The following is a 14,302-nucleotide window of genomic DNA, read 5'->3' on the forward strand; positions in this document are numbered from 1 at the left end:
GAGATACAGGACCTGAATGTGTGGCTGAGGACCTGGTGCAGGGGGCAGGGATTTAGATTCTTAGACCACTGGGATCTGTTTTGGAGTAAGGGGGAACCGTACAAAAGGGACGGATTGCACCTTAACAGGTGGGGGACCGGCATTCTGGCAGGCAGGTCTGCCACTACTACACAGTTGGTTTTAAACTAAATAAGGAGGAGGGGGGGAGTGTCAAATGGGATAGTCAAGGACGGAGTTAAAGGGAAAGGGAGTAAAGGGATAGTTAATGACCCCACAATTAAAGGGAAAGAAAGCTCACAAAGGGATAGGAGAGTATGGCCAAGTGTAATAGGGATCGATGTGAATGGTGAGATGCGTAAGGAAATAAAAATATTGTATATGAATGCGCGAAGTATAAGAAGTAAAGTAGATGTCCTTAAGGCTCAGTTAGAGGTTGGTAGATATGACATTGTGGGGATTACTGAGACGTGGCTGCAGGAGGTTCGGGCATGGGAACTTAATATTCAGGGTTATACATCCTATAGAAAGGACAGGCAGGTGGGCAGAGGAGGGGGGGGGGGGGGGTAGCTCTGCTGGTGAGGGATGGAATTCAGACCCTTGCGAGGGAAGACAGATTATTATCTCAATGGGGTTAGGTTAGGTAAGGGGGAGGTACAGCGAGACCTGGGTGTCCTTGTACACCATCACTGAAAGTTGCCGTGCAGGTACAGCAGGCAGTGAAGAAAACTAATGGAATGTTGGCCTTCATAACAAGAGGATTTCAATATAGGAGTAGAGAGGTTCTTCTGCAGTTGTATAGGAGTCTGGTATGACCACATCTGGAGTATTGAGTACAGTTTTGGTCTCCTAATTTGAGGAAGGACATCCTTGTGATTGAGGCAGTGCAGTGTAGGTTTACGAGATTGATCCCTGGGATGGAGGGACTGTCATATGAGGAAAGATTGAAAAGACTAGGCTTGTATTCACTGGAGTTTATAAGGATGAGGGGGGCGATCATAGAAACATATAAAATTATAAAAGGACTGGACAAGCTAGATGCAGGAAAAATGGTCCCAATGTTGGACGAGTCACTAACCAGGGGCCACAGTCTTAGAATAAAGGGGAGGCCATTTAAGACTGAGGTGAGAAAAAACTTTTTCACCCAGAGAGTTGTGAATTTGTGGAATTCCCTGCCACAGAGGGCAGTGGAGGCCAAATCACTGGATGGATTTAAGAGAGAGTTAGATAGAGCTCTAGGGGCTAGTGGAATCAAGGGATATGGGGAGAAGGCAGGCACGAGTTATTGATTGGGGACGATCAGCCATGATCACAATGAATGGCAGTGCTGGCTCGAAGGGCCGAATGGCCTCCTCCTACAACTATTTTCTATGTTACACTAAAGGGCAATTTACTCACCTGCACAGCTCTATGTTACACTAAAGGGTCTGTTCAGTCACCTGCACAGCTTTCGGGTGTGGGAGGAAAACGGAGCATCCGTCAAAAACCCAAGTTTTTGCAGATAGTATGTGAAAACCACATATTGCACCCAAAGTTAGGATCCAACCTGGGTCCCTGGAGGTGTGAGGTTACTGGAATGAATTCCAAAATGATACATTGCAGTATTAAGATACTATGATTTATGAATATGAAATGCACCCCAAATTCAAATTTATCCTTTGTTACTCAAGGGAATTTAGCTTGGAGAATGAGACTGGTGAATGAAAAGGCAAAATATTGCTGAAATCTGGGAATAGAAATAGAACTTGCTGTGGTCATAAGACGTGTTGCATTCGTTACTGCTCCTTGTCTAAATGCTGCTTGATGTTTTGGGCACATCACTGCGCATTCCTGCACAGCCTCATGGGACTGGCAGCTTTCTTTGCTTCTTCATTGTCCCTATTGATGTTATTTAATTAAACTCAATATTTGCCATTTTTAATTTGTAAAACATTTTTTATTATTGTTATAATGCCACAATAGTTGTAACTGTTGTATTAATATTCAACTTTTACATTTCTTGCACAGTTGAAATTAGTGCACAGCGCCTGATGCCCATGGCTATGTATGATGAAGATATTTCGAGAAATCCTTTCTATTTAGCTCTTCAGAAGCAGAAGCCAAATGCCTCCAACCGTGTAGCGGAACTACACGGGATTGTGAGTATTCTGTTACATTTTCAGAAGGAAATTTGAAGAGATGTTTTTGCGTGCAGATTGAAAGAAGGGTCCGGACACAAAGTCATCTATCCACGTTCTCCAAAGATGCTGTTTGACCTGCTGAGTTACTTACTCCAGCACTGTCTTTTTCAGTAAACCAGTATTTGAAGTTCCTTGTTATGTTGGGAATTATTTCAATATTGTCAAGCTATGTCAAGGAAAGTAGGACCAGCCTGGGCTCCCTGCTATAGAAAGGATGTTGTTATGCTTTTTATTGGTATGACTATGGCAAATGAAATTCCTCGTACATACTTGGCTAATAAAGTGATTATTATGATTAAGCTGGAAAGTGTAAAGAAGATGTACAATAGACAATAGGCTCAGGAGTCGGCCATTCGGCCCTTCGAGCCTGCACCGCCATTCAATGTGATCATGGCTGATCATCCCCAATCAGTACCCCGTTCCTGCCTTCTTCCCCATATCCCTTGACTCTGCTATTTTTAAGAGCCCTATCTAGCTCTCTCTTGAAAGCATCCAGAGAACCTGCCTCCACCGCCCTCTCAGGCAGAGAATTCCACAGACTCACAACTCTCTGTGAGAAAAAGTGTTTCCTCGTCTCCGTTCTAAATGGCTTACTCCTTATTCTTAAACTGTGGCCCCTAGTTCTAGAATTTACGAGCATGTTGGCAGGACCAGAGCTACAAGGAGAGGTTGGGCTGGTTAGGACTTCTTTCTTTGGAGTGCAGGAGGCTGAGGCGTGATCTTAGAGGTGTATAAGATCATGAGGTGAACAGATAGGGTGAATGCACAGCCTTTTACCCAGAATATGGGAATCAGAGGATGTAGATTTAAGGTAAAAATGGAAAGAGTTAATAAGAACCCGAGAGTCAACTTTTTCACACAGTGGTGGGTATATGGAATGATCTGCCGAAGGAGGTAGTTGAGGCAGGCACTATAACAACATTTGGACACCTACATGGATAGGAACGTTTAGTAGGATATGGGTCACATGCAGGCAGGTGGGACTAGTGTAGATGAGACATCTTGGTTGACATGGGCACGTTGGGCAGACGAGCCAGTTTCCGTGCGGTATGACTCTGCGACCACTTATAATGTTCTTGTTGTCTTTTTTAATAGCTTACTTTCACTTGGAAATTTATCCATATGGTTTAATATTTGTCAAATGAGGAGATAAAAACAGCCCACTTGTGGCTGAGATCGCATTCTATGACGAGATAAAATAATTCAGTAATGGAAAGACAAGGATTGTGAAAAAAATCACATTATTTAAGATCTTTTGTTTTACCAGTTTATATGCTGTATCAGATGCATGTTTCTAATAAGATTGTCTTGTAATTTATGCTCTGTAAGGACCTCATTTTGTTTGTCCTTGGCTATTAAGACCCTCTTGTTCTATGTTGACTGTTACTTTTCATCTGACTGTAGGTGCTGGTGCCATGTAAAGCTAGCTTGTCACGAGGCAGCCTTGCTGCGGCCCACTTTGAGTCTTACGTCCTGCATCCTGTCGACGAAGCTGGTAGTGCTTACAAGACGTTAAATGGAAAAGTAAGTGGTGCATTTAAAATATTGAACGTTTTTCCAATCTATAATTTTAGTTTACAAAATCTGCTAGGATATTTTAAAATTTGCTACACCTTTATTTCTCTCACCTACAGAAATACTAATTACAATAAAAACCGGGGAAAGAAAATGTCTTCTTTAGCTGCACATTTCATTTAAGGATAATGAAATTGAGTAATAGTAATTATGTTATAATGTTGCATACAAATATTGGAGATTTTTTGCAGAAATTCCGGCTCTTAGTTTCCAATTTAAATGTTCTTTTTCCTTCGCTCGAAACCATTTGTAATTGCAGGAAGTAACAATCAGAGGAAACCTAATTAACCTCGGTGTTGGTTTTAACTCAACATGTACAATACCTGTCCTTTTTGAAGAAACTTTCTACAACGTGAAAGAAGAAAGTTTCAGTGTACTATGTATTGCCCGACCATTGGAAAAGAAATCCTATCCAGGTCAGTAAATACAATTTTGTATTTTAACTGCTACTCCAGTCTATCTTTGCAACAATAGAAACATCATGTGCATATACTGAACATTTATAGTAATTTTCATAAGGATTATAGTTAGAGAGTCATAGAATCACAGAGTGATACAGTGTGGAAACAGGGCCAATTTACCCACACCGGCCAACATGTCCCAGCTAGACTAGTCCCACCTGCCTGCGCTTGGTCCATATCCCACCAAACCTGCCCTATCCATGTACCTGTCTAACGGTTTCTTAAACAATGGGATAGTCACAGCCTCAATGACCTTCTCTGGCAGCTTGTTCCACACACCCACCACCCTTTGTGTGAAAATGTTACCCCTTGGATTCCTATTAAATCTTTTCTCCTTCACCTTGTACTTGTGTCCTCTAGTCCTCGACAGGAAATCTTGGAAAATACTTATTTTGAATAAGATTGTACAATAGATATGAGAAGGGGACTTGCACATTACGTCACTCTGTAGGCTTTATATCTTCACGACATCTCGCACTGTGTACGGAAATGATCTTGCAATCCACATTATGCACATTTTTTTCCTTTGCGCAGTCAATTAAATCAAGCCTGCAATGACATACAGCTGCCAATCCTTCCATGACAAGTGTCAGCTTATCAAAACATGAGTGGTTTGCTTTTCATTTCCTGCAGCCTTGCAGGGAAGAGATGGACTAGCTTCAGACTTCACTCACGCTCCATGGCAGTTGGCAACTGGCAAATTTGTCAATGCAGCCACCCACGTTCTCACCCTTAGTTCCCGCTGCAACTTGCTCATACTCTGGATGATGGGTTTGGCTGTTAAGTCACCTATGATTCCGATTTGGACTCTTGTAATGCATGCATCCCACACTTCAGTCCCCGGCAATGGATGCAGCACAAGTATCTGGCACTTTGTACTTCCAACACTATTCATTGCTTGCCCCGCGGGACATTAAGTACAATCCTTCTCATGGCAACTAGATTCACTTTAATGTGGGAGGAGAAAACACCGTAAACTCGTGTTGGATGCAGAGCTGGCAGGGAGAGAATATATTGAGTCTGAATGGAATGCAAAGCATACTGCTAGCAGAAATGGGTATGTGTGAGTTTGAACTTAAATTCGGAAAAGAAGACTGCTAGATAGAAGTGAGTGTCTGGTAAGTTGGGCTGAGTGGGAAGTAAAGATGATTAGATAAGCGGGGTGCTTGTGATGTTGGCTTACTGTCCACATCTACATATATAGGCAGATCATTCAGCTGAAAATACCAAGTAATCATTAGATGTATGTTAATGGAACACGATCACACCATGACTGCTCAGTTTATCTATGGCGTATCCTGATCATGATTCAGTATCAATTATTGTATGATGCTGTGTTCTTCTGTATGTTTGGCAGATTTTATATGACCATCCCTGTTCTAATCTTTTTTTCCAGAAGAAAACCCTTCATCTTTCGATTCCTACTGCCTAAAAAACTTTGAAGATGCCAAAGAATTTTTGGGTGGGCAGTTATTCAAAGTGGATAAGTACATTGGTGCTTTCCGGAACTCATTTACAGAGCTTGAAATGAAAAGTCTCCGGCATCATATAGTTAGTAACATTTTTAATTTGTCATTTATTTGATAACATGGGCCTAAGCTGATTTGCAATTGCACTGTAACAGTTTAGCAATGAATCAGTTGCATTTCTGGTGCACAGTTTTAACTCTTTCAAATTATTTGTATTAATTTCAATACAATTGCCATCCAGCATCCAAATAGTACATTATCCAAAATAATATTCTTGTTATCAATATCTCATCTCATGCTCCTTTAGTAATGCCTCAAATTCTTTACAGACATCCAAGTTGAGCAAGTCGTTGCATAGAAACATAGAAAATAGGTGCAGGAGTAGGCCATTCGGCCCTTCGAGCCTGCACCGCCATTCAGTATGATCATGGCTGATCATCCAACTCGGTATCCTGTACCTGCCTTCTCTCCATACCCCCTGATCCCTTTATCCACAAGGGCCACATCTAACTCCCTCTTAAATATAGCCAATGAACTGGCCTCAACTACCTTCTGTGGCAGAGAGTTCCAGAGAATCACCACTCTGTGTGAAAAATATTTTTCTCTAACAATGCATCCATGAGTACAGTGAGATACAGTGGGAAATTACACTTGCAGCAGCATCACAGGCATATGAACTCAGACACAAAAATGAAATGTACATAAATCATACACAACATTCTGAAAGAGAATCAGGAAATTAGTGGAAAACCAAAGAAATTAGTGGAAAACAAAAATTGTGGACGGTGGTGCCAGAGGTGAATGGTACTGTTCCGTTGTAGAGGTAGAATCCTAGCTTGCAGGTTGATTCCAGGACTTGATGGTTGTTGGCACATACCTCAACGTGATGATATGAATTAGAATTAGAATTAGAATTACCTTTATTGTCATTCAGACCTTACGGGATTTCAAGCATCTGTATCTCCTATCCGATGGCAGTGAGATGTGGGCATGGCCTGGATGGTGGCAATCCTCGATGATGAATGCTGCGATCCTAGGAAGTGCCTTTTGTAGATGCTGTCGATGGAGGTGAACACTGTGCATGTGATGGACGGGCTGGGTCCACCACTCTCTGCAGACTCTTGTATTCCTTGGAATTGCCTTACCAAACCATGATGCTACCAGTCAGGATACTTTCCACAGTATATCTGTTAAAGTTTGTTAGAATATTCAGACATTCAGAAAAGTAATAGGAATGTTATATAAAATATTAGTTAAAAGGCTCTGTTTATGTCCGCTCATTGTTCAAAGATTCTTTCAAGGAAACTAAAACTGTGCTATCAAACCTTGTGCCTCAGCTGCTACTGTGTATTAGTAGGCCTATACGCTCTGAGACTTGACAGTTATAATTGAGAGCAGATTTCTAAATTGTGGCTTAATGCCATGTTTTTATGTCTCTACAATTATAATCTAATTTAGGGGTTAAGATGACGGATCATGGAAGTAAAGTTTTATTGAAGCATGTCATTCAAATCTTAGATTAGATTACACCCTTCAATTACTTCATTCTGTTATTCCTTATAATTTAATCTCATTATATTCTTTGGCATGTGTTTCATCCTGTGGCTGGAAGCAATGAGTTAAATATAAAGTTATCCCTCTTTTAAAAAAAATGCACGTGACTATGTGGCTACAATATCTCCAGCAGTGATACAAGGATAGGTTTCAAAATGTCCAGTCTGCTCCACACTGGAACAAATAAACTTGTGCAAGACCATGGCGGGTTAAGCAGCATCCTTGGAGACAAATGCGTTGACGTTTCTGTCCAGTTGGACAGTCTCTGTCCAAAACGGCGACTATCCCTTTAGCTTCACACATGCAGCGTCTTGTAGTTTATTGATCTAGATTTCAAAATGATTGATCATGTTTGTGAAGTGCTTTTCTTAAGAAAAAATAAGTGGGGTTTTGGTGTTAATCATCAGAAAAGGATCACGTCTGGAAATAGATATTTAGATAGCCCTCATTTTAATGTGGATGTTGTTGTAATTAATCTGTAATTCATTGCAAGTATATTCTTAACTCAAAGTATTTAGATAGATACATAGATAGATCCTTTATTGTCATTCAGACCTTTCGGTCTGAACGAAAGTATTTGATCAGCCTTTCCAAGTTCCTGGTCTAAATTGGCCAAATGCATTGCAAAACCTGCATCTTTCAGTTTTATCATTATTGCAGAAATCAATTAAGTTTTTACAAGGGTTAAAGGCAGTGACAAGTTCTCCATTCATTTTTGAAATGGGATAAGACTTGTTGAGTAACATTAACATAAAAACATTATAATGCCTCTGCTGCAAGTTGAAAGAAATGTTGAATGGTACAGGCCCAGAAGAAAAGTGCATCTGAACTAAATACCATTTGGATGTCGAGGACAAAACTGAACATCCTACATCTGTTAAATTCCCCCAGCATTGTTGCAAGATACCTAACGTGAAGCCCAGTTAGTCGTAGTGGTGTGTGAATTGGACTGTAAATTTAACTTAAAAGCTCATGGAAATGAATTTTATTTTAAAATAAAACAGGATGAAGTAAATGCACTCTATACAAAATGCCTTCAGAATCTTCTGAGAGACTCAAGATTGGTGAGTTATTAATCAGTTTTCTTGCAGTCTTAATATTGAATTGCAATGGTTAAAGTGAGTATGTATGTGGTTTAAACTGCTCATCAGTAACTTTTTCTTTCCCTCTTTGGTGGAAAAAGAAAATCTTGATAAAGCAGGAGGTGCAAATGGCCTTGCTGAAACAAGCCGTTGAGGTATGTAAATGTTCTTAAACTCACATTGAGATCCAATTTTCACATTTGTTGATCGCCCAATCGTGAGATTATAATTAATCCTGCATTACTTTCATCATTACTTCTGCAGATGTATGTACTACATGGTATCCATGATCAGATTTTTATGAGTGTGGGAACTATCGAGGCCGGTCCGGTATAACCTATTTCTTTTTTCAACATTCTTGCATTTTATATGTAGAATTATGTGTTAAACATGTTGTGATCTTAATGAATCCAATTTTAAAACCTAGGCTTTTAAATTATTGTTATAACTTTTATGTGGCCAATCTGCATTGAATGCATAAAGTTTGACTAGCAAAGTGAACATGTCCAGTAACTGTACTTTAGTGTTATGCATGGTATTAATCTTGACTGATTTTTTAAAATTGTCTGCTTGTTTGAAGGATGCTGCTTTTAATAAAACTACCCGAAGTTTACAAGACCTTCAACTGAAAGATTTAGGAATCAAGTCACAATTCAGGTGAGTTTTTTGTTTTATAAATGTATATCCTGAGTGTTTCAACACTTAATATCTCTGTCGTCTGTGCCTACTATAAAGTATAATAATAATAAATTTTATATTTAATGGGCGCCTTTCATACAAAATCTCAAGGACACCTTACATAGTAATCGGAATAAAAACATATAATCGGAGTAAAACAAGTAATTAAAGACATCACAATGACACAAATTAAAAACAGAATTCAATCCAAAAACAGAAAATCAAAAACACAGTGTGAAGAGAGAGCAGCGGCAACCAATTCGTGCCAGCGTCCACTCTCCCTTCACGGCAGCCATCTTGGACACAGACCTACAAGACTAGTTAGACAAAAAAAAATCATCCCCCCACAGTGGATAGCACTGTGGAGGAAGGCACAATGTCCAGTCCCCACCCCATGTTCACCCCAAAGTCAGGCCTATTGGGGCCACCGCAATTGCCTCTACGGAGGCCCGATGTCCCTGGCCGTTCTCACCGGGTGGTCTTGCCCCGGCGTCGGGAGAGTCCTTTCGGCGGCTGGGCCACTTGGAACGGCCGCTTCTTGGTTGGAGCCCGCGGCTGCCGAAGCCGACAAGGCCGCGCCGGTTTGGCGCTCCTAGGCTCCAGATGAAAAAGTCGGCGCCCGCTCTCGTCACTGCCGCCTTGCCGCCTCTACGCACGCCGCCTCTCCGCTCCGCAAACCCGCAGCAATGTTTTTTTTTCTCTATGGAATTAGCCTTATTTTTAAACTTTTTTTACTGTTATTATAATGATAATGCTCAGGATAATATTTAACTGTTGTTGAAAAAATGACGTGCACCTATTATTAGATACAGTTCCAGGCAGCAAATCACACTTGTATTAACATGGTTAATTAACTTTTAATACAGTGTGATTTACAGCTTGGAACCGAATCTAATAATAGTTGCACGTCATTTTCTCAACAGTTAAATGTTATCCTGGGCGTTATCTTCTGTCACCCTCCGAGCTACCACAGGAGATGCAAACGTATCCCTTCACTTCTCTCCCCATCATCCGGGACTCACAGTCTCTCCAGGTGAAGCTTTGATTCACTTCGCTGCTTCCAAACCACTATCATTGATCCCAATGTGTTCTCCTCATTACGGTAGGGAGCTTTTGCATTTTTCAGCTTGAAATTGTGCAATCTGGTGCATACAGTAGCGAGCCTTTTAACACACTTGAATGCAACATTTATGCTTTAAATGAATAAGGTTAGGCTAAATTACATTCCTAATTACATTCCACAATAGAGTCAGGCTCTGATCAACAGGTGCAGCACATGAATGATTATATTCATGTATGGAAATCAGATTATATTCATGCTGCTATGCATATATATATATATATATAGAGAGAAAAACACAGAGAAACAAAGCAAAAGTCGGACTTCCATCACTGTCTGCACAAATAAATTAATCAACCTTACCCTTTGAATAGAGAAACAAGACAAAAATAATGCCACATATTCAATCATATATGGTTCAATGAAATTAAGATTTATATGTAAAAATATATATGGAAACAGGCCCTTCAGCCCACCAAGTCCACACCGACCAGCAATCTATCATACACCAATTCCATCCATCAAGCCAGGGACAATTTACAGAAGCCAATTAACCTGCACTTCTTTCGGATATGGGAGAAACCGGAATATCCAGAGAAAACCTATGTGGTAATAAGGCAGCAACTCTACCGCTGCGCCACTGTGCCACGCCATTAAATTATTTTTTCTGTAATATATTTATTATGGTGTCACGTCAATAAAGATGAACACATGATTCTGATTTCTGCCCTTAGTTGGATAACACACATGTCCAGTCATTGTGTTTTATGGCTGGTTGTCAACCTCTTCAGGCTGAAGGTCTCGACCCGAAACATCACCCATTCTTTCTCTCTAGAGATGCTGCCTGTCCTGCTGAGTTTATCTAGTTTTTAGTGTCTATCTTCAGTTTATACCAGCTTCTGCAATTCCTTCCTACACTATTTGTTAAGCAAAGCAGGTCCTTTTCTAATAATATTATTCACCTCAACTAAGTTTTTTCTTCACCTCCATTGCTGCAGAGAATACAATACCAGTTATCAAATCTTTCTTCAAAATGAAAAAAAAATTCCAGCCCTGCCTGCCAACATCTTTATAAATCACCCCTGGATCCTCTCCAGAGCAATTGCACCCTTTCTACAATGTGTCATAGTCTTACAGCATGGAAATAGGCCCTTCATCCCAACTTGTTCATGCAGATCAAGATGCCCCATCTAAACCAGTCCCAATTATCCGCATTTGGCTCATATCCCTTTAAACCTTGTGTGTGCCAGTATGTGTACGAGAGTGTGTCAGTGAAGCGGCGACAACATCCGGAGTGTGCGGAGACTTGGCGATGCCCGGGGAGCGTTTCCCTTCCCGCTTCCCCCCTCTCGGGAATGCGGGCCAGCCCAGGTGCTCCTTGTCCAGCTGGGGTCCGGGGGAGGTGAGGGTCAGTGACCCGGGGGTCAGGCATCGGAACGGAGCATTAGCCCGAGATTCAACCCCGCGGCTCCGGAGGCGGCACCGACGCCCCCACTCACCTGGTCGGCTTCTGGCCGGGGTTAAAACTCCATGGGGTGTGGACAGAACGACCAACGGACATAGAGCCACAAGAGGTGAGGGTGGGAGGTGTGTGCCGTGCCTCAGGGGGGAAGGGGGAGGGGGGTTGGTGCTGGGACCACCGCCGCCGTGTCTCACCTATCACACCATCTGCATGGGAGAAACTAAACTACTTTTTTCCCCAAAATCATCCGGCGGGCCTGTAGTTTGATAGCCCTGCTTTAAACCAAAGCCCTCTAGTGCTTGAATCACATATCCCGGGAAAAAGACTATGCATTCACCTTATATTCCCCTCATGGTTTTTACTCACCTCTAAAACAATTTTTGCTTATTTTGAACTTCCAGCACCTGCAGATTTTTGAGCGTCAGAAATGTTGTGATCAGCGTGAGAGCGTGAGAATTTTGTGAAATGTGTGAGAAATTGTTGATGATAAGTTTATAAGATATAACATCTTAACAACAATAGAATATCTCGGCTCTGTGGGTATGTTGTGAATGCCAACCAAAATTGAAGTCTTAATATGATTTTTAATAGCAATGTTTTGTTATTGGCAGCAATATAATTTTGATTCATTTAAATGTTGGAACAGAATGATGTAAATGCAGAATGTTGTGTGCTGAGACTGTTCATTTGATATTTTAGTATAAATATACCTCGTGCCAAGAGGGAGTTGAGTCAGCTGAATCAGTGCACCAGTCCACAGCACAAACTGATCTGCTTACGGAATGTGATACATGTGATTATGCAGTCCCCCAGTCACAGAGGTCAGTCCATCTACATTGGTTGGTAAACAAGTGGTATTCATGCTTTGCATTAGTTTTGTTCTCTATATTAGAATAATTTACTGCAACTCAAAATCTATAAAATTACTTTGAAATGTAAGTGAGTGTGAGGGTTACCTTGGATTATGTGCAAAGATGGGTAAGAATTGCTGCAAATTGCTGTTCTCAACGGCTGCCCTTTTTGTCACAAGTGCAACCTAGTTGAGTGTTTCTGTGTCTGGATCTTTTTGCCCTCAGCTGAAGTTTGTGTGTAGGCTCTAACATTGGATTACTCACAGAATTTAGTCCTAGAGTACCGATTTGCTGCAATTCCCAACATGTAGGGTGGTCATGGTGGCGCGGGTTAGATCACGACAACAGGTGCTGTCTGTATGGAGTTTGTACGCTCTCCCCGTGATATGCGTGGGTTTTATCTGAGATCTTCGGTTTCCTCCCACACTCCAAAGATGTACATGTTTGTAGGTTAATTAGCTTGGTAAATGTAAAAATTGTCCCTAGTGGGTGTAGGATAATGGTAATGTGCGAGGATCGCTGGTCGGCGCGGACCCGGTGGGCCGAACGGCCTGTTTCCGTGCTGTATCTCTAAACTAAACTATACTTATTCAAGGAATCTACTCAATTTATTTCAGTGGAAAGGGGCAACATACATTATTAGAAAAAAATACTGATTTTTAATTTTTTATGACATGGGAATTATTGTCAAGGCCAGCATTCACTGCTCTTCATTACTTAGCATGGTAATGGTGAGCCCTTTGAATTCTTTGTTGAAGATATTACAATGTTGTTGTTGGGAAGGGAGTGCCAGGATTTGGACATAGCAACAATGGGGGGGGGGGGGGGAAAGCCTATGACCTGGAGAAAAGCCTGCAAGAAGTGGTGTTCCTATCCTGGGAGAGATCGCGGGGCTGGTAGTTGCAGCTGCCTCGGGAAGTCCAGAACAAGGGGTCACAGTTTAAGGATAAGGGGGAAGTCTTTTAGGACCGAGATGAGAACAATTTTTTTCACACAGAGAGTGGTGAATCTGTGGAATTCTCTGCCACAGAAGGTAGTTGAGGCCAGTTCATTGGCTATATTTAAAAGGGAGTTAGATGTGGCCCTTGTGGCTAAAGGGATCAGGGGGTATGGAGAGAAGGCAGGTACAGGATACTGAGTTGGATGATCAGCCATGATCATATTGAATGGCTCGAAGGGCTGAATGGCCTACTCCTGCTCCTATTTTCTATGTTTCTATGAGTGACTGTGTTGCACAGAGCAGCTATGGTGCTCCAACGGTGGATGGAAGAAAGATTTATGATATTGGATGGGATACCAATCAGATAGGTTGTTTTGATCTGGATGGTAATGAGTTGTGGAGTACACATCCAGCCAGTGGTTCAGCCATCACATTGGTGACATATATCTTGCTGCTTGCAAATGGTGGAAAGGCTGGAAAGGATGAATTACTCCGCACAGCCTCTGCCCTTACAGCCACTTTGTGAATATGCCGGTCCAGCTGAGTTTCTGCCAATGATGACCCCTTGTAGGTTGATGGGGGAATTATCAATAGTATTGTTGTTCAATATCAAGGGGAGCTATCTGGAGATGGTTTCTGTTATTTCCCTGCTATGGATGTAACAACCCAGATATTGTGTTGGCTTCACAGCGCTTGCATGTATTGCTGCATGCACTGAGGAGTTAGTGAGAAATAGATTTAAACATTCCCCACTTTGGAAGTAATATTTGCACTGGACGGAGAAGTTTGAATGTGTTGTTTCAGAATTAATACGCTACATGGTTAATGTTTATTCACTAAACCTCGAATAGCCCAAAAGTCTGACTTCCAAGACTGCACAAATATTCAACATAAGGAAAAAAATATTTGCCTGTGCTAATTAGACAGTTGGTGTTATCACTGAGATATTTAGATCAAACTAATACAGATTTGTATTTTGTGTGACATTGTTAA

General features: G+C 41.4%; 1 protein-coding gene across 4 annotated transcripts in view; it reads left to right on the forward strand.

Annotated features, from left to right (window-relative positions):
• ankrd27 (ankyrin repeat domain 27) overlaps positions 1-14,302 on the forward strand; it is a 58,053-nt gene that overhangs the window by 4,159 nt on the left and 39,592 nt on the right. For all 4 annotated transcript variants that reach the window (XR_004414553.1, XM_033036438.1, XM_033036440.1 and 1 more), the window contains exons 2-10: positions 2,005-2,135; positions 3,582-3,701; positions 4,012-4,168; positions 5,610-5,764; positions 8,241-8,300; positions 8,420-8,473; positions 8,583-8,648; positions 8,899-8,975; positions 12,218-12,339. Coding sequence is in view for 3 of the 4 variants with exons in the window: in XM_033036438.1 (XP_032892329.1) it covers positions 2,028-2,135; positions 3,582-3,701; positions 4,012-4,168; positions 5,610-5,764; positions 8,241-8,300; positions 8,420-8,473; positions 8,583-8,648; positions 8,899-8,975; positions 12,218-12,339 (919 nt within the window). In the remaining variant the exon portion in view is untranslated. The remainder of the gene's footprint in view (positions 1-2,004; positions 2,136-3,581; positions 3,702-4,011; positions 4,169-5,609; positions 5,765-8,240; positions 8,301-8,419; positions 8,474-8,582; positions 8,649-8,898; positions 8,976-12,217; positions 12,340-14,302) is intronic.

This window comes from Amblyraja radiata, chromosome 17 (assembly GCF_010909765.2).
Source record: "Amblyraja radiata isolate CabotCenter1 chromosome 17, sAmbRad1.1.pri, whole genome shotgun sequence".
Classification (NCBI taxonomy): Eukaryota; Metazoa; Chordata; class Chondrichthyes; order Rajiformes; family Rajidae; genus Amblyraja; species Amblyraja radiata.